The sequence below is a fragment of the Pygocentrus nattereri genome, chromosome 29 (genome assembly GCF_015220715.1).
Source record: "Pygocentrus nattereri isolate fPygNat1 chromosome 29, fPygNat1.pri, whole genome shotgun sequence".
In the NCBI taxonomy this organism is placed as follows: domain Eukaryota; kingdom Metazoa; phylum Chordata; class Actinopteri; order Characiformes; family Serrasalmidae; genus Pygocentrus; species Pygocentrus nattereri.
Genome location: NC_051239.1, coordinates 4,292,992 through 4,316,619, shown reverse-complemented (window position 1 = coordinate 4,316,619; position 23,628 = coordinate 4,292,992). Strand labels below are relative to the sequence as shown.

At 41.1% G+C, this 23,628-nt stretch overlaps 2 protein-coding genes across 4 annotated transcripts; both read right to left on the bottom strand.

Annotated features, from left to right (window-relative positions):
* Window positions 1–77: 77 nt before the first annotated feature.
* Window positions 78–19,009, bottom strand: LOC108413978 (H-2 class II histocompatibility antigen, E-S beta chain-like). 3 transcript variants are annotated; one of them, XM_037536276.1, is made up of 6 exons: window positions 18,946–19,009; window positions 18,516–18,788; window positions 16,328–16,609; window positions 635–748; window positions 511–539; window positions 78–217 (listed from the first exon to the last, which is right to left on the bottom strand). In XM_037536276.1, exons 1-5 carry the CDS (start codon window positions 18,995–18,997, stop codon window positions 517–519), a joined length of 744 nt encoding a protein of 247 aa, XP_037392173.1. In that variant the 5' UTR covers window positions 18,998–19,009; the 3' UTR covers window positions 78–217; window positions 511–516. The 3 variants fall into 3 exon arrangements, with proteins under 3 accessions (XP_037392173.1, XP_037392171.1, XP_017542197.1); XM_017686708.2 differs by lacking the exons at window positions 78–217; window positions 511–539; window positions 635–748 and adding exons at window positions 14,231–14,525; window positions 14,607–14,629; window positions 14,710–14,823; XM_037536274.1 differs by lacking the exon at window positions 78–217 and having other exon boundaries at window positions 489–539.
* Window positions 19,010–19,736: 727 nt separating this feature from the next.
* Window positions 19,737–22,975, bottom strand: LOC108415462 (H-2 class II histocompatibility antigen, A-Q alpha chain-like). Its single transcript, XM_017688503.2, has 4 exons — window positions 22,893–22,975; window positions 22,381–22,635; window positions 20,252–20,533; window positions 19,737–20,009 (listed from the first exon to the last, which is right to left on the bottom strand). Exons 1-4 carry the CDS (start codon window positions 22,945–22,947, stop codon window positions 19,888–19,890), a joined length of 714 nt encoding a protein of 237 aa, XP_017543992.2. The 5' UTR covers window positions 22,948–22,975; the 3' UTR covers window positions 19,737–19,887.
* Between the last annotated feature and the right edge of the window lie 653 nt (window positions 22,976–23,628).

Genomic DNA, 23,628 nt, shown 5'->3' with positions numbered 1-23,628 from the left:
AAGTATAACTAAGTATAATTTCATATCATTAATTATACATAAAAACAGTAATCAAGCTTGTGCTTGCATGGGTAGACAGTGACATACTTTTAGAAAAGCTTCTTCATGAGTTACAAGCTGTTTAAAATGTATTCTATGAAAAGGAGGCAGGTGATAACGTCTGCTTTAGCTCCCTCTGCTTCTCCAGGCTGCTTCTCCTCTATAACATCACAAAGACCTGCAAGGTGTGGAGACAGGTGTGTAAGAAGCAAAGTAACAAGTACCAATAGTAAGTAACAATAACAGCCAATGGATAAAAATGTGATTACATTTACAGCATTTGGCTGACACTCTTGTCCAGAGCGACTTACAGTTTGATCATTTTACACAGGCAGGCGAAGGCGGTGTTAGGAGTCTTGCCCAAGGACTCTTATTGGTGTAATGTAGGGTGTTTTACCAAGGTGGGGATTGAACCTCAGTCTACAGCGTAGAAGGCAGAGGTGTTACCCACTACACTAACCCAGCACTTACCAGAGCTTAACTCGGCACCAGGATCCTCCCTGTAAAGCAAATTAATAATTCAATTAAATCGGGCTAACACATTAATACTCCAGATGGATCATTACTGGTCACTCTCTCTCGAATCTCCACTGACCTGAGGATTTCTTCTTGTAGTAGATGAATCCAGAAGCTGACAGGATGATCCCCAGCACCAGCCCTGAAGCTCCGATAGCGATCTTGTTCCTCTCAGACTCAGGAAGAGAAGGATCTGATGTGAACATAAATATTTCATATTGATTTTAATGTTAAGTGCATTTGAAGAAATTAAGACCTATTATTACTGTTTGGAACTTTGGAGCCAGTTTCATAGCTTTATGATCATTTCACTGATGATTACTGATACACCACTGACATATACTTACATTTACAGCCAAATTAAAGTTATGCATTTCAATTTATACCTCCTGAAATAATCAGATATAATCTATCACAAAAGTCTGACTGCATTTACGCTTGAATGTTTTCATGATTAGATCTGCTCAGCCTAAGAAGCAAGAAGTGGTTCAGTGCAATAATCTGACTCTCTCTTCTCACCCCAATGGTAGATGATGGGTTCCTTGGAGCTGGCGTGCTCCACCACACAGGAGATCTTCTCTCCAGATGTGGGCGTGTACTCCAGGTGGGAGTGGATCTGGTAGTACCAGTTTCCATCAGCCATCTCCTCAGTGGAAATCATATCAGAGGTCACCTTTTGACCGTCTCTCAGCCAGTACACATCAATGGCTGGGGGGTAGAAGTCATATGCGCTGCACATCAGTAAGGCTGGAAGTTCGACTTTTGGCTTCACTGCAAAAAACAGATATTATTAGCTGGTTCATTCATAAAGCTTTCTTATTGCTACTGTTGGAACAAAACCCATATCTCCAAAATTTACAGGAGAAGGGAAAAACCTACTTTACTTTTAATGTAAGTCAATGGAACCAGACTTTTACCACAGATTTTGGGCTGTTACTTTTGGTCCATCCTTCATGAAATTTACATACAATATAAAGGCTAACAGGCATTTTCAAATTATGTCATGAACTGAAAACTGGCAAAAATTGAGATATGAGGTTCTGGCAGCAACAATATACGCTGGGTTTAAAAACTCCAGCAGCACTGCTGTGTCTGATCCACTCATACCAGCACAACACACACTAACACACCACCACCATGTCAGTGTTACTGCAATGCTGAGATTGACCCACTGTCCAAACTGTACCTGCTCTGTGAGGGTCCATGGGGGTCCTGACCACTGAAGAACAGGGTAACAGAGTATCAGAGAAACAGATGGACTTCAGTCTGTAACTGTAGAACTACAGAGTGCAGCTATACAGTAAGTGGAGCTGATAAGATGGACAATGAGCGTAGAAACAAGGACGTGGTCAGAGTGTTATGAGTGATCGGTGTATGTGTTGATATATATAATAGTTATATCATATATATATATATATATATATATATATATATATATATATATATGATAATAGTGCATTCAGACAAACTTGTGTTTAGTGTGATGTTTTAGCAAGTTACCACTGTGATGTCTTTCGCAGTCACAGTGGATACACACCTCTGCTGTGATACAAACATTCACAAAGACCTTATTTCTGCACTCTTTTTCAACAGGATCATGCACCACCCCATTTGGTCCATGTTGACCTGTGCAGACCACCTGAAAGAATGTATTGTGGATGTGTCCCAGACAGCAAGCATATGTTGCGCCGCTGGTTTGAAAAGGTCTGCATCCTACTGACTGTTTACCACTGTTGGTCCATCATATCCACGACTCCCCGGGGAGCAGTTGGGTGTCATGTACTCTTGGCCAAGGGTATTGAGCCGACGACCTTCCGGTCATAAGGCTGGTTCCCTAACCTCAAGCCCACGACTGCCCTCATTATTTACTAATCTAAGTTATAAACTGTACCTAAAGAATAGAAAGAAGTATAATTCAGTAAATTGGATTGTGAGTGGAAAATGAGTGATGAGAAGTGGTCTTTTGTCTGGGACTCTGCTTCACTGCCAGTGGACAGCCTGGAAAACGCAGAGCAAAACACCAGCGGACTGTCATTAGCGGGCTGACAGTGGACCACTCTCCTCTGGCTATCAGGGTGGTGTTACCCTCAGCATGATAAATGTGAAGAGGAACGACGTCTTTGACTGTGTCTGGCTGAAAATGGCATATTACACATATTTTGTGCAATGTGTTTTTATGCTTGTTGGCATGTGTGAAGGACATGAGGAGCTAAGGCGGAAGGAGTTTCCCCAGAATAACTTTACTACAGCTGTCTGCAATAGACTGTTTACTTCTGTCAGGAATGATCACATCCATTTATCACAGGCTGATTGGTGTTTTTTATTGTAGATGAATACATTTACATTTATGGCGTTTGGCTGACGCTCTTATCCAGAGCGACTTACAGTTTGATCATTTTACACAGGGAGGCCAAGGCGGTGTTAGGAGTCTTGCCCAAGGACTCTTATTGGTATAGTGTAGGGTGTTTGCCCAGGTAGGGACTGAATCCCAGTCTACAGTGTAGAAGGCAGAGGTGTTAACCACTACACTAACCAAGCACTACACTCACCAACCACCTTTTACTTTGAGACATTGCAGAGTGCCTAGGGAATACAGACATTTCATACATAAAAACACTGTTACATTTGAAGCATTAAAGGCATCACTGTCACACATCCCTCAGGCTCAGAGGCCTCTAGAGACTCCATTTCCCAGAATCCCCAGGGGAATCACATGATTCTCAGCCCTCCATCCCGCTCCAATCACGACTCTCTGTCACCTGAATACTGACTTGTCACACCTGCTCTTATGATTAGATTAGTGTAAAGCTGGCACTTGTAGACTAATTCAGGGCGAGGTATTGCTGCTTGTGTCAAGAGTTACCAAACGTTTTTCTTCTGACTCTTGTGACTTCTCCAGTTTCTTGCCTTTGTCCTTTGGACTTCTTTGCCAGGTTATGTTTGTCTTTTCGTGCCTTTTCGTGTCTTTGCCTGTTCTTTGACCACGTTTTTTTGGATCATGATTCTAACATTAAACATTAAAGCCTGAGTTATTCGATCTCCTTACACACTGAGCTTTAACCTCACACGTCCAAATATTTAAGTTATTAAGTTTTCCTTTATTGATCCTGAAGTGGGAAATTTGCCTCCGTGTGTCATTGGCTGGTCCTTATTCAAAGACTGCGTACAATCAAAAGGTCTTGACCTTTAATTGAAACAAGACCTTTTTATTTTAACATCTGGAGTGTGGTTTGGTCTCTGTTCCATTAAATTGACCACGTCTGATTTCACTCCAATTAATAGCTTTTAGAAAAAAATGCTAGTAAACAAGCCGTTAAATTCCAGTGGATTTAAAGAGACACACACTGGCTTAATGACATTTGACCACAGCATGAAGGGGTGGTCCACAGAACACAGACGGACCCACACCGGACAGAGCCACCTGCACATCTGTACAACACACACACACACATTTTTTTTTCCTGAAAAATCAGTGTCTTGATGTCTGTAGATGGTTCCTAACATACCAGCTAGAGGTGTTGCTAGGAGGTTGCTAAGGTGTTGCTAGGTGGTTGCCAAAGTGTCCTGAGCAGTTGCTATGTAGTTGCTGTGGTGTTGCTAGGCAGTTGCTAAGGTGTTGCTTGGCAGTTCCCAAGGTGTCCTTAGTGGCTGCTAAAGTGTTGCTAGGTGGTTGCTAAAGTGTTGCTTTGAGATAGTTGTGGTGTACAAGGCATTTGCTGATTGGTCGTTAGGGGTTGCCAAGAGGTTGCTAGGTGCTGTTGAAAATGAATGGGAGTCCAAAACAGGAACAAGGGATGAAAAAATGACATGGGTCAGTACGGCTCGGGCTTAAAGATCGGAGATTAGAGCTTGTGTCCTGAGAGAGTATCTGCAGTTTGGTGGCTGTCAGGCAAAGGAAACAATAGGTCTTAAGTGTTGAAAATGAATGGGACTCTATGGGAGGAATGTCCAGTAGATACATTAACAAAAACAGATCTGTAATCACCCCATGTTTTGGTCAGTGGTCTGTGCAGGGCCGCGTGGTCCGCAGTGCAGGTGTAGATGTCGTCCTCCTCTGGAGTGATGCTCAGATGAGATATCAGGTTGAAGGTTCCATCATCAGTAACATAATATCTACTGAGGGTAGCTTCACTCGTCACATTGACGTTGTTCTTGGTCCATGAAACCCCGATATGTGCTGGGTAGAATCCAGTGATGTAACAGATGAGAGTGTTTTTAGAGCCGAGCTGGACTCTGTTCTTGGTGTAAATTGAGCTTTGAGGAGCGTCTGTGGAAAAAAGGAATTAATGTGCTATTCATCAGCATTTAGACTGTAAAATGACATCATATTAATAAAACATTAAAACTATTTATATAGGCATAACATCTTTACATCACAATAAACACTGCCTGCTTTGGAAATATTATATTAGGGTCATTCTCCATTTGGATGGGATACCATTTCACAAAGGTTGCAGGGCTTAAAAAGATGCTTAAAATATCAGCAACAGCTCCGAAAGTCAGGATGTACCTTCACACAGTTGACCTAAAGATGAAATAACACGTTTCCTTCATGATTCTCTGACTTTTTTTTATCCTGTATCATAGCCGCTCTGCATCTGTGAAACAGCTCGTCACAAAACCAACCTTAAACACTTGAGAAACCGTTCTTAATATAAAACAAAATTTCCTCAAGAGCTTTAATTAAGGAATTGGTAAAAAAATTTTACTTTTTATATCATTAACATTTTACTATATTTAAAAATGTGTTTTATTAAACTCATTTATTTGTCACAGAGATTGTGGTCACTGGTGGTCTCAGGTCTCTTATTTGGGATTTTAATGTAGTATTTTTACTCTATTAAACTGCTACTTTGGGTCGAGGCTCATCACAGAGGAAGCATCTAAAGGCATGAGGAGACATGAAAGTCCACACTTGTTCACTATATTTTATTAATTTATTAATGCAGAACTTCTATGTGTCATTGTTTTGTGCTTAATATTAATATTTTGTCAAAATAATGCCACCTATCACTTTTATTACTGATTTTAATTAGTTGCACAAGGTCATGTGATCACCAATGATCCAGCCAGTTTACAAAATCAACCAGAATGTCACTGGAGTCGCTGTCATATATTCATATGTCGTGGGCAGGAGGTTGGGGAACCAGTCTCGTGACCGGAAGGTCGCTGGTTTGATCGCCAGAGCTGACAGTACATGACTGAGGTGTCCTTGAGCAAGACACCTAACCCTCAACTGCTCCCTGGGCACTGTGGATTGGGCTGCCCACCACTCTGGGTAAGTGTGCTCACTGCCCCCTAGTGTGTGTGTGTGTGTGTGTGTGTGTGTGTTCACTAGTGTGTATGTGGTGTTTCACTTCACGGATGGGTAAAATGGGGAGGTGAAATTTCCCTGTTGTGGGACTAATAAGGGTCAATCTAATCTAACCTATAACACCAGTGACTGTAAAATATGTTTAAAATTAAGCTCTCCTTTTTGCATATATGGTAATAGATATTCATGGACATTAAATAAGAGCATTACGTTTTGTGATAAAAGAAATAGATTTGTTTTAAACATATCCACCTGAATTCCTGCTACAAATGGAAGATGACCCATAACAGGATTTTTACATGTGAACTGACCAACCCAAACACCCAAACTGACCACATAAATAAATAAATTAATAACAGTAAGTGCCTTTATACACGGTTAGAAATGCAGGTTCTGTTCAGGTACATTTTTCATTCATCAAGGTACAAGCAATGCAAATGCTTCCTCAGAGCTCCAGCAGTGGTTTTAAGGTCCGATTGTGGAGTTTAAATCAGTTTCTCCAGGTGAAAAGTTGGTATTTGTACCTTTTCATAACCGAATGTTTTAAAACAGAACAGTAGAGTAAAGGCCTGGAGGCGAGGCGGGGCGGGGTGTGTGGAGTCAGTACAGCTTAGAACACATAATTTTTAAGTGGATTACGGTTCAGTGATGTTCCCTGACTAAAGCTACTGAGATGAACCCTTGAGGGTCCCACCCATGTGACAAGAGGGGGGCTGCCCCAAAGACAGTTTAGGACCTTTATTTCTGAGAGTGTACATTGCCACACAGAGCTGTGATGCTGAAACCTGCATAGTAACATGCCATTTTCCCAGAGCTACAGCATCCATCAGTAGTCTTATCACTCAGAGGTTTTTTATACCAGGATTTTACCGTTGATAATGGTTTTTCTATTTGCTACGTGGTTCCTACTCTACATCTTATTTATGGGTTTAGAAACATGCGCTGCAGGCACGGCCGTGTCTTACCCTTTGGCTCTTCAGGGTACTTGTAACTTTTTATGCAGACATCTAAGTTTTGTTTGCAAGCTGCCTGATCAGTAACAGCCATCTCATAGACCACATCTGCGTAGTAGTAACGATCTGCAAACTGCGGCAGGGTCTCCACTCCTTTCCCCTGACTGAAGTCGGCGTGCCACTTCTCTTCTCCGTCCAGTCCGTATATCGTCTCTTTCTCTGTATCCGAGCACAGGTTTATGTAGATCTCCTTGTGCTGAACTGGGGAACAAAGTGAAAGAACAGTCAGTGCAGACACTCACATGCGCTGTTTCACTGGTTCATCCCTTGATGAGCTGCTTCGGTCTCGTTGTCTTTCTGCTTTAATTTGTAACGTTTTTATGACTTGACTACTGTTTTAATTTAGACTTTTTCTTCTCTATTGTGGGTGGCGCGGTGGGTAGCGCTGTCGCCTCACAGCAAGGAGGGCCTGGGTTCAATTCTGTGTGGAGTTTGCATGTTCTCCCCGTGTCTGCGTGGGTTTCCTATGGTTTCCCCCCGCTGTCCAAAGACATGCAGTCAGGCCAATTGGACATGGTAAATTGCCCTGAGATGTGAGTGACTGTCTATTTCTGTCTGCGCTGCGATGGACTGGCAACATGTCCATGGTGGAACCTGCCTTCTGCTGGATGACAGCTGGGATAGGCTCCATCACTCCCTTCGACCCAGAAGGAGAAGCGGCTTAGAAGATGTGTGTGTGCGTGTTCTCCGTTGTGTTTCTAATCACATTATAAAGCATTTTGAGATGCATTTTAAATGCATGAACGGTGGTATAACAATAAAATAATAGGGAAAGAATAAATACAAAATAAAGGAAGAAGAAGAAGATAAGACTAGAATACAGAGCAGTACACACTGAAAGCCCACATTTCTGGGTATCACACACAGTTAAGACAGTAAATGTTGCTATCATTAATCTCTCTAGGTTCTATGCAGGTACATTTTTGTTCATCAAGTTACAAACAATGTAAATGTTCCCTCAAAGCTACAGCAGTGGTTTTAAGGTCTGATGAAGCTTAAATCAGTTTCTCCAGGTGAAAAAAAAAAAAACAGAAGAGTAGAATAAAAGCCTGGAGGCGAGGCGGGGTGTGTGGAGTCAGTACAGCTTAGAACACATCATTTCAGTGGATTATGGTTCAGTTATGTTCCCTGACTGAAGGCACTGAGATAAACCCTTGAGGGTCCCACCCCAGTGACAGTTTAATACCCCTATTTCTGAGAGTTTACACCAGATGTCTCAGTTCACTGCTGAATACTGACATTTACTCACTTTTAGCCTCTGTGTATTGAAGAGCTGCACAGACGAGAATCAAACACAGCTTCATCTTGATCAGCGTAGAGGAAACGAACTCGTACATGAGGGAGAGCCGACTGACAACTCTCTCTGATTGTCTCACTTCACCTGAAGTGTCTCAGGTAAATCGTCCAATAGGAGTTTTGCTTCACTGACACTGCAGTATCTGGGTAAGTTCAGGTTTCAGCTTTCTGCTGATCGTGTAACAGTTCAGCAGACGCTCCAGACCTACAGTGTGACATGAACACAGTTGTTCTCGCATTGATTCTTCAGCACAACAGAAAGTATTGTTTCCTTCAGCGTCATAGACCTTGGAACCTTTCATTATTTCTTGGCTTGTCTCATGCATTACATAATACACTTAACGTTGTGATATTACTATTAAAATTAAACCATTTTACCGAGATAAAATAAAGTAAATGACGTGAAAAAAAGTCATACAAGGAGATTGTCAAATGAAAAGGCTCCCTTTTGTGAAAAACTCTCTGAGCCCCAAGTGACACTGTAATACCTTCGTGGCCCACCAGGGAGAAGTGTTAGGCCAAAGGTACCCAGATGATGTGCAGCGCTGTCATAGTCTAAAGGGTGTTTTTGATAGCATTATAGATGAGACCCCGTCTGGGTTTATGAAGAATAGACATATTTCAGATGTTCAGTTGCCTGATTTCACCCATTTATTTCTGTTATCCACTCCGATACTTGCTGACTGTATTCAGATCAGCAGTTTGAGAGGCAGCTTCACTGTGAGAAGACAAATGATCAGTCAACTGAAAGATGATACCAAATTAAAAAAAAAGATTCCCCTTTCTCTTACTGTTAGTCAGGTGTTTTTAAATGCTTCCAGTCATCGCCTGAATATGCATAAGGTACCACTTTCAAATAAGGCTTATGAAGGGTTAATGAATGGCTTAAAATAGCTTTGTTCATGGTCATTATTAGGCTATAAACACTTTAAAAAGCATTCATAACAGTTGTAGCCGCTGTATAAAAAGGGCAGAAGTGAGCTGAGGTATCTGATGAGTATGAATGTGTGATGAAGCTGACAGGTTTAATGTCGACTGACGAATAAGACAAAATAAGATCAGTAGATGTGACGCATTAAAAAAAAAAAGGGGGGGGGGTATGTTCTAAGAAAAGAGTACGTTTTCAACTCTTAACACTGTTACAAAACACTATGTGAGCCTTTACTGCGTAATCGATTGGTCGAGCATGGGATCTATGCACGATTGGTTCGGACTAAGTGAAGCAGCTGTGAGCAGTACGCATCGTGTCTTGTTTGCTCTAAAGCTAATTCTCTATCATTCCCCCTCTCAGGTACGAAATATATGTAGAAAATTGTGAGTATGATATTTAAAGAAGGATTTTGTTTGTTAAATCCTGTTTAACTGTGGTTTAGTAGCGAATTCATCAACTTTATGTGGCGTTTCTAAACTGCAAGTGACCAGCTTGGTCCATTGACCTGATGCTCTGACAAAAGCTCGAAGAGAAAAATAAGCTACCAAGCCTCATTCTAAGGAGTTCTATGCTCATTTAACAAGGGATTTCTGTAAAGACTAAGTTTATTCATCTTTCACTGTTCATACTGTATGGAAACTACTTATATGTTCTTTAGTAACTTTGTATTGAGCGATACACATGGAGTGTGTATAGTTAAAAGACTAAGCAGCTCAGCTAAACATTGCAAATGTGCCTGTCGTTTATCTTTAAGCCTGTGGTGATGTATAAATTTGCTGCTATGGTTTGTGTTCAAAATGTGTCTGCTATGATTTAGATAGGGGTTTGTGGAATTTACTAGCTTTAAGTACCGAGTTAATAAGGTACTACTGTTCTGTGTAAGTGGAAGTTGTGGGGAATATGGGGAAAATATTGAAATTGTGTTACTTGTGATTATGAGAAGCCAGAAGTGAGTAACAGTACAATGAATGTATATTGAGAGGACCGTTTAGGAGCTTCTGCATTTAATTTATGTATTTCTTTCCTTTTGAAAACTGTGAAGTGAACTATTTTGTTATGGTTGTCAAGCATGTGTTAGCTCATGAACAGTGTATGCTTTTCTACTGCTATGAAGCGAGTTTAATGTAATGAATGCTAGTTCTATGCATGGTATCACATGACTTATAAAGTGAAGCAGCTGTGAGCAGAACACATTGTGTCTTGTTTGCTCTAAAGCTAATTCTCTATCATTCCCCCTCTCAGGGGCGTAACATAGACATCATAATCTGAGGTTTGACCCTATAAATGAATGAGTGTTTACTATTAAGCAAACACGCTGGCCATTTTTATTTGTGTTGTAAATGCTTATTAATGATTTTAAGGTCTCTATGGCCTAATTAATAACCATTAATAAGCCATTTAAAACCATTCATGAACCCTTTATAAAGGTCGTCTTATTTTAAAGTGGTACCATGCATTAAATGGGAGTTCCCGGCGGTTAAAGGTGGTTAGATGCTTTTTATCTGTAACAATTTTGTTAAAGACACTGGGATCTGCTGGACTTGCTATGACTAAAATCAAACAGATGCAGTGTAACCTACATTTTAGAGATTTCTCCACAGTTTAGAAGTGTTTGAGCCTTTTTCACTGAAGTAATCAGAAAATAATAATAATATAACTATATATATATATATATATATATATATGGAATATTATTATTATTGTTATTATTATTATTATTATTATTATTATTATTATTGTTAGTAATGGTGGTAGTAGTAGTAGTTTAATATTGCCGCTTCCTAATGTGCTGGGATTGTATTTGTGCCCCTATAACAGGGTTTTGGGTGATGCTCCATGGTCTCGGCCTTTGGTTCCCCCCTCCCCTTCCAGGTCACTGCTCTGCTCAGAGGTGTGTGTGTGTGTGTGTGTGTGTGTGTGTGTGTGTGTGTGTGTGTGTGTGTGTGTGCTTTATTTATTTATTTTTATTTACTGTTTATCGCCACTGGTCTCCGTTCAGACGTCCTTGCCTGCACCTCGCGCGCTCCAGCATTCAGTTACTCACCTGTTGGGCTGACGGCGCTTGACCAGTCAGGAAGTTTCTCTGCGGCGATTCATTCATTCCGCATCACATTTGGCTGCTGAGAAATACTAGTGCGCTTGTTTTGTGCACTTGGTAACAACTTTGTGTAGTTCAAGCCATTTTTTGGCGGTGCCTGAGATTAAGCCCAGTAACCCACTAGCGGAGCGGCACTGCAGCCGTGGTCTCCTGTTCTCTCTCTTCTGGGTGTTGAGTTGGGTGATTGTACTGCAGGTGCTGAGCTCCAGGGGAAGAGGGTTACTTTGTGTTCACTTTACTTTTGGGAATTTGTGTGTTTTGGTTTGCTTCTCTTTGCACGGGTGACTTGTGTTGAGATGTTTGGTGTTGCTGTAGGTGGTCTGCCTCCCCTGGAGAGTCTCTGCCCTACAGGGTTTTGTTTGTTTGTATTATATCTTATTGAATCAGTTAGCAGCCAAAAGATTTTAATATTAATTATATTATTTTTTAATAATTGTTGTATTAATACATTTTCATTCCTAGTTTGATCAACCTAGTATTATATTGTTGTTGCTGTTAATATTAAATGCTTATTTTTGCAGGTGTCTTGTGTGTGTGTGTCTTGTGTATGTGTGTCTCTCTCTCTCTAGTTTGATTTAAATTTGATTAAATAAAACGTTTGTTTGGGAAATCTTAGTCTCACTGTTCCTTTGTGGTGCCCACGAACCGGTGTCCTTCACTTAAAATTCTCTGGGTGCAAAACCCAGAGTGGCGTAGTTGGCTACACTAGTCTTATTTAAAATATGAATCTTGTACAACTTATAGTTCCCTGCTGGCCATATATATATATATATATATACTGTATATGTATGTGTGTGTGTGTGTGTGTGTGTGTGTGTATGTGTGTGTGTGTGTGTGTGTGTGCAGGTATGTAAGCAATGTTTACACATAGGTTTGTTGGTTCTGATTGCTTGATTCGCTTTTTCCAAAAGGTAACACCTTTTCTATCTTGTTCCTCTGCAGATGTCTTTACTGGGAGGTTCTAGCGTGTTTCTACAGGAACACTTGAACAGTTAGAGCCCCTTTCACTCCAGTTATAGTCCAGTCATAAGAAGTTAGCACTTATGGGGTCTTTATGAATCTGCAGCCTGCTTTATTTGATGTGGTCTGGCATAAGCTGCTTTTACATCCTGAAGCATTGCTTTATAAACGTGTTATTAAAGTCGTAATCATTTGTAAAATCATATATAAAATCATAATCATCGATGGTGTGAAATGGGGGGCTATTGTTCTGTATGGACTGACATTTTTTGGGATGGCGTGCCGCTCAGATCAAACCCCGGTGGCAGCCAGTGGTGTGCTAGTGTAACAGAATAATAAATAACTTTATTTTAAGTAACTTATTTTAGTAGAATTCGCCAAAATTAGTTCTAAAAAGGGAATACAACAGAATATGTGGTTCTATGAGTAAACAGCGACACTCGCTGGTTGGAGGGGGTATTGCGTATACGGTAAAGCAGCACCTACCGAGTCCGGCTCAGTTCGGTTCTGCCACTGAAGGGATGTGGTAGGTTCCGACGTCCTCTCCTCCTCTCTGTTTAAGTACTGTGAGTTTTACTGTTGTGCTTTCAGGAAAAGAATTGGTGCGTTGAAGTTGGAGAAAGTCGCTAAGCACGAGTTGTAGCCGGTTTCAGTCGCAGCTAGTTATGCTAGCTCTGTACGCCATGTGGTCTGAGTGCTATAAACTGATGCGATTCCTTTGCTGCCTCATCGCTGTAAGACTGGAGAAGTCCGATACTGACTCTCTGCTGAACTCCCTCTGACTACACTCACAGGTATGCAGACTATTTTCTTTAGTTTCGTGTAATATTTCAAGTTGTATTGTGTTCTTTTGTTTTTACTGTTTTTGTTGTACAATCAAATGAGCTGAGCTGATACTGAACAGCTGAGTCAATGCTGTAAAGATGTATATTGTAATTGCTGTAAGTTCAGTTCGGTTCTGCCTCTGAAGGGACGTGCTGTAAGACTGGAGAAGTCCGATACTGACTAGCTGCTGAATTCCCTCTGACTACACTCAAACAGGCTCCAGCAGGTGAACTCCAGTAAAAGCTCAGAACCAACGTGTCGTGAAGCGTGATTTGCTGAAGGACCTGCAGCCAGGGGGTTACAAGGGGGCCACGAATTAGGAAGTGACACTAGTAAAGCAAACAGCATGTGCTACTTAAAAAATAAACTCTTCAGCCGTTATTTCTTTAGTATTTGGCCATAAAAGTCCTTTTTTTGTTTCCTAGAGTTCTGTAAAAGTACGATGCGTAGAGGGAATCCATGCTGCAGCCAGGGCTGGGTAGTAACCGAATGCATTATGTAATCAGGACGGTAACAGTGACAGTAATAAAGACAGTAATCAGATTAAAGGTACAGTATAAATACAGAGCGATTGCCAGCAGGATTACATTCAAATGCAAACTCAGTTTACTATTTTAATGATGGGTCTTTTAATTTAGGAGGAAGGGGGTGGGCTGCTGTTAGGAGACTTCTGAAGAATGAAATCTGGGATTATCCGCTGATCAGAGTTTTGTTATTTACTGACTCCAGCACTGAAAGCTATTAGAGGAAGTGAGATCAATGAGGAACTTCAGAGCTGAAACACCCATTGTGTGTGTGGGACAGTGTGGCAAGCTGAGCAGAGTCGGGTAAAAGTGATTCGGAAAAGTCATGAGAACTTCACCACGTGAAGCTCTGTGTGTCTGAACACTGAAAGAATTCAAGATGTTTCTCTTATTCAGCCTGCTGTTACTAACGGTCAGTCTTTTCCCAGAGCTTATAGACGTCTGGGGATGACCGGCTGCCTCTTAATCACAGTTAACAGGGTTTTCTGCAAAAGGATTTGCCCCTAATAAATCTCGCTTATCTCAGCATATGCGTCCGCCTCCTCGCTCCGCGTTACGAGGAAATCATTGATGGTGTTTTGAGAAAGCTTTTGACTCCAGATAAACTGGTAAACTGCATTCAAGATCATAGTTTAATTTAATAATGACCCTATAATAAAATTAATCCTTAAACAGCTCAAATGATCAGACTAATTGACACAGAGAGGCTTAAAATACAGTCCACAAAATAGTGTTTATTTAGAGCAGTACAAAAATAAAAAACCTTATTATCCACTTTCAATGTCTTTTAAAATGCAACAGTGGAAATAACATTAAACCAATTGAGAAGAAAAGGTATCTAGTTTTTTGGTATCATATTTGGCCTTGTTTTGTTTTTATTAATATACCTCATATTAAATACCTGAGTGTATGTTATAAATGGCTGGAGTGACTTCCTAAAAGCCGATCACAGACTCCACTACTTCACCACCTGAGATTAAAGACAAGTCCTCAGCATCAACACAAGAACCTGCAAGAATTCAGATACATGTGTAAGTCGTTTTTCAGTGGAAGTAACTCAGCAGAAGAGTAGAGCTACTAGTGGACTTACCAAGACTTAACTTCACAGAATTCCTGTAAAAATAAATAATTGTATGATAAATTAAACAAATACACCAATACTGAAGATGGATTAACGTCATATCTCCACTGACCTGAGGATTTCTTCTTGTAGTAGATGAATCCACCAGCTGACAGGATGATCCCCAACACCAGCCCTGAAGCTCCGAAAGCGATCTTGTTCCTCTCAGACTCAGGAAGAGATGGATCTGTGAGACACATGGACCCAGGTTCATGTTGAATTTGAGAGTTCAGATTATGCCTTCAACATGCGGTGGTAGTATGACGGAAGACTGATTGAGGGAGGGGGAGAACTCTGAGAACTTGGGCTGGAGTTCTAGGCAGCTTCTGCCCATAGTTAGGAGAGCAGAGCCCCATCATAGCTGTGATAGGACTGAGGAACAGGGAGGAGATGGGGTGGCAGTGGGGACTGGGAACACTTCGTCATTAGAATGTAACTTGATGTGAATTTATAGAGCAGTAGATTGAGGAAGGAGGTGTTTCAGGCATGCTGCCCCCTCAAACTTCAGTTATAGAATAACTACATAAAGGTTTAAAAAGTCTCAGAAAAAAGGCACTAAACTGTCACTGGGGTGATAACTGAACCGGACCTTTGGCAGGGGCACGTAATTGTACCGTTTTCCACTGAGATTAGATTTTAAAGATTAAATTGAGTGTGTTTATATGCACCAATAACTGCAGGAAATCAGATTTTTACATGCATTGTATTTTACATTTACATGCATTGAATAACCAGATAATGGGGAAACTCTCTGTCTACACAAGTCTGAGAATAATCAGATTTCTACTTGGCAACCAGTCAATAAACTCACAGATGAAGATATAATATAAAACTCAGATCTGATGACGGGGCATTTTTTTTCGGACATTGCGCCGCTTTACCTGAAAATATTAACATACGTCATCAAGAAGATGAAGAATATTTAAATTCCCCATTCGTCAAGCATGAAGTTGGTTTCAGTGTCGCTTCAAAGGTCGCTGCTCGCTTATTTCCAATACAGCAGTCTGTTTTCACACATGCTCAGACTGAGAAATCCGAAAGAAATCAGAGTAAGAGTTCACATACACTGAGAAATCTGATTGCTGAGCTAAAATCCTGCCTCTTTATCTGATTTCTTCATCAGATTTCTAGACCTTACTCTGATCTGAGAAATCAGAGTGTGCTGACCATTTGAATAATCAGATATCTGATTGTGCTCGGACTATTGAGTGCATGTAGACACACTCATTGACTCCACACCTCGTCTCATCTCCAGCCTTTTTCTTTAATTGTTCCGTTTTAAAACATTAGGTTATGAAAATGCGTAAATACATACCACTGTTGTACATTTAAACTCTCTGTAATTAACCTGCACAGAGCCTTCATTTCTGTGAATCTGTGAACTGTGTATCCTAAGAAATGTTCACAACCTCACGATAAATCGATCTTGAGAATTGGTGAAGTTTTTTTTTTTAAATGTTTTTTTAAAATTAATTACTGTCCGAGCAAGGTAGCGGACACATGTGCGGAGGTAAGCGACCTTTATTGAGGGCAAATCCAGGGTCATCCAGGGAAATCCTGATCACATAGACCAGAAACAAATCAACTTACACAGACAGAGATAGAAATAAAGCAACCCTCAAACAACAAACACAAACAATCGTGACAATTACATTTAAAGCATCTTAAATATTCTGACTCTTTAGTCTCACCCCAGTCGTAGATGAAGGGCTCTTTAAAGCTGGCATGTTCCACCACACAGGAGATCTTCTCTCCAGATGTGGGCATGTGCTCCAGGTGGGAGTGGATCTGGTAGTACCAGTCTCCGTCAGCCATCTCCTCAGTTGAAATCACATCAGTGGTCACCTTTTCACCGTCTCTCAGCCAGTACACGTCGATGGCTGGTGGGTAGAAATCATACGCACTGCACATCAGCATGGCTGGATGACCACCACCAGCCTGCTGTTCTGACCTGAGCTGGACCGTTGGCTTCACTGCAAATAGAAAACGAAGATTTTGCTTGTGCATTTATGAAATCATTTTGAAAATAAGTGATGTTTTTATTAATGCTGGGAAAAGCGTCCCTTTGCTCTAAATTAATCAAGGCATGGCTTCCATAAGATGTTAGAAACAGATTCTGCTCCACGTTGACCTGATTGCAACGTGCAATTTTTCAGGTGCACAGGTGCTGCGAATCTCCTGCTCTACCACGTCCCAAAGGAGTTCTACTGGATTCAAATCCATGAACCTGCCTGTTGTAATATCATCAGAAGGCTAGTACGGGCCCCTGAGGAACACTCAACTCATTGTCACTTTTGCTTTGGATATGTTTCATTGTCATGGAAGTGGTCCTGAATGAATGCACATGGTCATTAACAATACTGAGATCACAGTTTTTCCCCATTCTGATGGCTGATATGAACATTACCTGAAGCTGCTGGCTCCTATCTACATGATTTTATCTACTGTACTGCTGCCACACGATTGGCTGATTAGATAATTGCATGAATGAGATCATGAGAATTATGTTAAGTATGTCTGAAAGTGAAAGAGAAAAGAGATAAAGAGAAACTTGGAATAAGTTTTCCACCCTAATAATTGAAGACTGATGCTGCCTCTACAAGACGACACAATGCATGAGAGGCAAATGTTTACAAAAAATTATTTTGGCACAATGTGTGGTCTGCACAGAGTGATGTGTGGTCTGCACAGAGCGATGTGTGGTCTGCACAGAGCTGTTAGTGACACTTATTTATAGAGGTAATAACCTTTCACTTATATAACAACTGAATTAAAATATCACTAATTTGCATAAAAAAATACTAGACATTCAGTTTTGAATCACATTACAAGACGTCTGGGAAAAATAATCCCGTCTGAATAGAGCTTAAGAGCATGCGGAGAGACGTCCGGCAGAGAGGCTTTTTGGTCATTCCTTACTGCTACTGTAAGAGTCCAGCCTGTGCCATCGGCTGCCGGCGGAGAGGCCCTCGGGCTGATTAGACCCAACCTGGCATACCTGTGGACTCCTCTACTTAAGGCTGTGACAAACAGCAGCCCTTTTCACACCTTTGTAGAGGGGTGACCAGTGTGGTGTGCAGCCCAGGTGGGTATAAACAAAAAGAAAACAAAGTAGGAGAAATTTCCACAAAACAACAGAAAGAAGAAAAAGAGGCCTAAAAAATTTAAATAAATTGCCCTGAAACTACATAAAATTACGGAGCCCCACTGGGGACATCCTGTATGAATAAAATAATGTGTGGCCACAACTTAGTTAGGCGTGGGAACGAGATCCTAATGGATGGCCACGACTTGGTATGCCATGATCTCACACATCACACCTCTCATTCTTATAGTCCAGTTATATATTTTAACATTGCAGTTAAAGATGTGCAACTTCTGACTGCAAGCTGTTGACCATCTTCTGCATTCTTATTGTTTGACACTTCAGCTTACAGTCATTATTTGTCAACCTGCACTGAAAGATCTCTTTTCACAAATAATGTAAATATTTGTTTCTGATTTTTAAAACATTTGAAAATCTTTGTTCATCTTGAACAATACAAGCAGGAAAATGTGCTCGGAAAAATGTTATTTTGCTCTTAAGCAGCAGTTTTTAAAAAGTGAGAAATGTAAACGAGGTTTAAATGAATTAATGAGTTAAACAACTGAGACTGCTAACGGTTTTGTACTGGCAGCTTACACACTTTTGATTGTTTTTCACTTCGTGGCTTTTGTCATTGTTTTAAACCTGATATTCTGACTGTTTTTAGTGCTTTTCCTCTCCATCTTTGCTGCTTGCTGCTCATCTGCCTTGTCTTAAATATATTTCCTCACATTTCGTGTTTGCAGGAATCCGTATCACACCTCTCATCGTTGCTCATCCTGTGTGCGGCTTACCTGTTTTATCCAGAACACTGGAGTAAAACAGTGGCAGGTTCTGTTTGCAGTATTCGTCCAGCACGGTTCGCATCGTCTTTACATAAGAGCTATTGTTCCATTTCTCTGCTGCGTGCAGTCCGAAGCCAGTGAAGCCCACAAACTTCCCCACGGTGCTGTTGAACTGAACCCACAGATCCTTATTAAAATAATACGTCCTGAGATACTCCACATCTGTCAGATCTGGTAAAGAACTGCTAATGCATTCATCTACCCAAAACAAATAATATCCACCTGGCAGTGAAACAGAGAAAAAGCAAATAAACAGTCTAATCTCCAAAACAATCTGGGACAACCAAACAGTTCTAAATAAAAAAAGTCATTCATAAACCAGAGAAGTGTGAATAATACGGTAGACCGTATGATCGGTGTTCCATCCTAATAAACATACCGGTTCTTATGGTCAGAGTCAGAGCGAGCAGCAGCTGCAGAATCAACAACATTGTGTCTCCACATCCAACAGCAACTGAGAGAGTGAGTTCCAGTTCATACAGACTCTTCAGTTCACTGACCAATCAGAATCAGCTACACCACTGCACCACAGGTTACTAGGCAGATTCAGAAATACACTGCAGACGAATACACACAAAAAGAATTCTTAAATTTAAAAAGTTCTTAAAATTAATGCTCAAATATTTGTATTAATATACACTAATTTACAGTCCATTCTTGTGGGCATTTAGTGTCCAGTTGCAGTGGAATGGACAGGAATGGGTGCTTTGTTGACTTTCTAAGTGAAAGTATATTAACACAACCTCTACAGAGAACACACTTCTTTACATTTTTACACACATATACTGCTTATTTGCTGAATTTAACCTACTGAGGGATAAAGAAAGATGTTATTGTGTTATTTAAGCAGTAGAACACGAGAACCAGTGAGTTATTGAGAAATAACAATAACATTCACAATAACACACGACCTCGAGTGTTCTGCTGCTTTTATACAACAGTTAAATAAATAAACACATAAATAAACTGGAGCGTGAATGTGGTGTTTAATATGTTTGAGTGGATCAGACACAGCAGCGAGAACAGTCCAACAACCAAAGACATTCAGCCAGCAGCGTCCTGTGGGCAGCGTCCTGTGACCACTGATGAAGGACTAGAGGATGACCAGCACAGACTGTGCAGCAGTTGATGAGCTGTCGTCTCTGACTTTACATCTACAAGGTGGACCGACAAGGTAGGAGTGTCTAATAGAGTGGACGGTGAGTGGACACAGTGTTTCTTTATTGAAGAAAGCCTCTTTTTTTTAAGCTTGTACTAAAAAATCCCGCATGATTTGATCACCTCTAATCTGAAAGCATTAAAAATGTTTATAGTCTGATTCTCAGTTACAGTTGTTTCCTTTGACGATGAAGAAAGTTCCAACAGCGACTCCCAGCAGTCCAGCAGCCAGACCCACTCCACAGAACACAGCTGGACCCACACCGGGCAGAGCCACCTGCACATCTGTACAACACACACACACACACGTGTGCATTGAAACATTCATAATAATAATTTAGGATATGTTTCATTTCTTTTAGGATTTTATGAAATAGCACTGTTTTATATGCTTGGTCAGCTTTAACTGAAAGAGGTTCAGTGTCCAGCTGTGCTGTGTGGTGCTTTGTGCAGCCATATGCGGCACTCGTGGCTCTCGTGATGCTGTTATTAACAGAATCAGGTCTGTAAGCAGGTATAAATCTCACCCCATGTTCTGGTCAGTGGTCTGTCCAGGGCCGTGTGCTCCACAGTGCAGGTGTAGATGTCGCCCTCCTCTGGAGTGAAGCTCAGAGTGGAGACCAGCTTGAAAGTTCCATCACTGGTTGGATAATTTCTACTAAGAGTGGCTTCACTCGTCACATTGATGTTGTTCCTGGTCCACTGTACTCCAACATGGGGTGGGTAGAATCCAGTGACGTAACAGATGAGGGTGTTTTTAGAGCCCAGCTGAACATCGTACTTGGAGTAGATTGAACTCTGAGGGGCAACTGTGGATGAAGTTATTCATATTTTATTAGTTAGAAAACATATGCACTTCCAAATGGAATAACAGGAAAAAAGAATAAACAAAAAGAATACAAAAGAATAAATGCACATACTAAAGCTTATCATCACATCCAAAAAGCAAGTCAGTCGAAAGTGGAGCAGATTTTGCCGTTTTCATTTTAATATTTACATATCACTCCAGTTTGCAGCACAATTTCAGCAGTTTTTACAGGTGAGAGGTCAGAGGAGAATGGGCAGACTGGTTCCAGATGATAGAAAGGCAACAGGAACTCAAATAACCAACCAAAATCTCTGAGGAACGTTTCCAACACCTTGTTGAAAGTGCCATGAAGAATCAAAGCAGTTTTGAAGGCAAAAGGGGTCCAACCTTTTACTAGCAAGTAGTGGCAATAAAGTGGCAGGTGAATGTATATTCAATCTATAAACAACAGTTGGGACATTTTGTAAAATGCAGTGAAAAACAGAATCTTTGAATTTTTAATTCTTTTTAACTTTTATTTACAGTTTTTAAGTACTTTCCACAAGGTTAGGAGTGTGTTTATGGGAATTTTTGACCGCTTTTTCAGAAGCACATTTGTGAGGTCAGACACTGATGTTGGATGAGAAGGCCTGGCTCACAGTCTCCACTCTAATTCAGCCCAAAGGTGTTCTATCAGGTTGAGGTCTGGACTCTGTGCAGGCCAGTCAAGTTCTTCCACACTAAACTCGCTCATCCACGTCTTTATGGACCTGCTTTGTGCACTGGTGTGCAGTCATGGTGGAGCAGGAAGGGACCGTCCCCAAACTGTTCCCACAAAGTTGGGAGCATGAAATTGTCCAAAATCTCTTGGTGCTGAAGCTTTAAGAGTTCCTTTCACTGGAACTAATGGGCCGAGCCCAATTCCTGAAAAACAACCCCACACCATGATCCCCCCTCCACCAAACTTTACACTCGGCACAATGCAGTCAGACAAGTACCGTCTCCTGGCAACCGCCAAACCCAGACTCATCCATCGGATTCCCAGACAGAGAAGCGTGATTGGTCACTCCAGAGAACACGTCTCCACTGCTCTAGAGTCCAGTGGCGGCGCTTTACACCACTGCATTCCACGCTTTGCATTGCGCTTGGTGATGTAAGGCTTGGATGCAGCTGCTCGGCCATGGAAACCCTTTCCATGAAGCTCTCTACGCCGTTCTTGAGCTGATCTGAAGGCCACATGAAGTTTGGAGGTCTGTAGTGATTGACTCTGCAGAATGTTGGTGACCTCTGCGCACTATGCCCCTCAGCATCCGCTGACCCCACTCTGTCATTTTACAACCCCAATTCCAATGAAGTTGGGATTTTGTGTAAAACATAAATAAAAGCAGAATACGATGATCTGCAAATCCTTTTCAACCTATATTCAATTGAATACACTACAAAGACTTCATAATGCGCCACACATTTTCAATGGGAGACAGGTCTGGAATTGGGGTTGTATGTGGCTGACCACTTCGTGGCTGAGTTGCTGTCGCTCCCAGTCACTTCCACTTTGATATAATCCCACTGACAGTCGACTGTGGAATATTTAGTAGCGAGGAAATTTCACAACTGGACTTGCTGCACAGGTGGCGTCCGATCACGGCACCACGCTGGAATTCACTGAGCTCCTGAGAGCGACCCATTCTTTCACTAATGTCTGTAGAAGCAGTCTGCAGGCCTAGGGGCTCGGCTTTATACACCTGTGGCCATGGAAGTGATTGGAACCCCTGAATTCAATGATTTGGATGGGTGAGTGAAAACATTTCCAGTATAGTGTATGTTTTTCTTTTACTCATGAATAAATGTGTGCTGATGATCATGTCTTACCCTTCACTTCTGCAGGGTAATTGTGACCTTCTATACAAACATCCAAGTTCTGTCTACAGAACCCCATATTATAAACAGCCTGTTCATAATCTCCTTCCAAAAAGAAGGAAGGATTAGCGAACTGCGGTAGGGTCATCACTCCTTTCTCCTGAAAGAAGTCAGAGTGAAACATTTCTTCTCCATCAAGCCCACATATCATCTCTTTGTCTCTATCTGTATCAGAGCACAGGGTTAATACGAGGTCCTTGTGTACATCTGAGGAAGAAAGAAAGGAAAAGCGTGTCAGTGAACACATTCACACACTGCTTTACTTTTTATGAAAAGACGGAACAACTTTCTAAGTAACTGCTGATTCTCTTTCATAGTGCAGTGTCCACTTTTAAAATGTAAGGAAATGAATCTTCCAAAGACAGAAACAGGCTTTTCCCCAAACTGTCATTGTGAGCACCAATAGACGCAGGAATAAACTCCACTCTGTCACTCTGATCAAGTGAAAATAAGAAATTACTCACTTTTAGCCTCTGTGTATTGAAGAGCTGCACAGACGAGAATCAAACACAGCTTCATCTTGATCAGCGTAGAGGAAACTAACTCATACAGGAGAGAGTTCTGACTGACTGCAGTCTCTGATTCTCTCACTTCACTACCTATTTCAGGTAAATCGTCCAATAGGAGTTTTACTTCACCGACAATGCAGTATCTGGGCAAGTCTGGCTTTCAGATCCTCTGGTCTTTTTACAATTTACTTCTAGTACTACTACTACTGCTATTACTACTACTATTACTACTGCTACTGCTGCTGCTACTACCACTACTACTACTGCTACTACTATTACTGCTACTACTACTGTACTACTACTGCTATTACTACTACTACTACTACTACTACTACTACCCCTATTACTACTGCTGATGCTACTATCATTACTACTACTGCTACTACTATACCTACTACTGCTACTACTATTATTACTACTAGTACTCCTGCTGCTACTACTACTACTACTATTACTACAACTGCTGCTACTACTACTACTGCTACTATTACTAACACTACTACTACTGATTCTAGTACTATTAGTACCACTGTTACTACTACTATCACTGTTATTACTACTGCTACTACTACTGCTACTACTGCACTACTACCACTCCTGCTACTAATAATTATAATTATAATAAATAAAAACATCCCCATCCCCCTACCACTGAACCAGCCCTAGTACCCATCCCCATACCCCTACCACT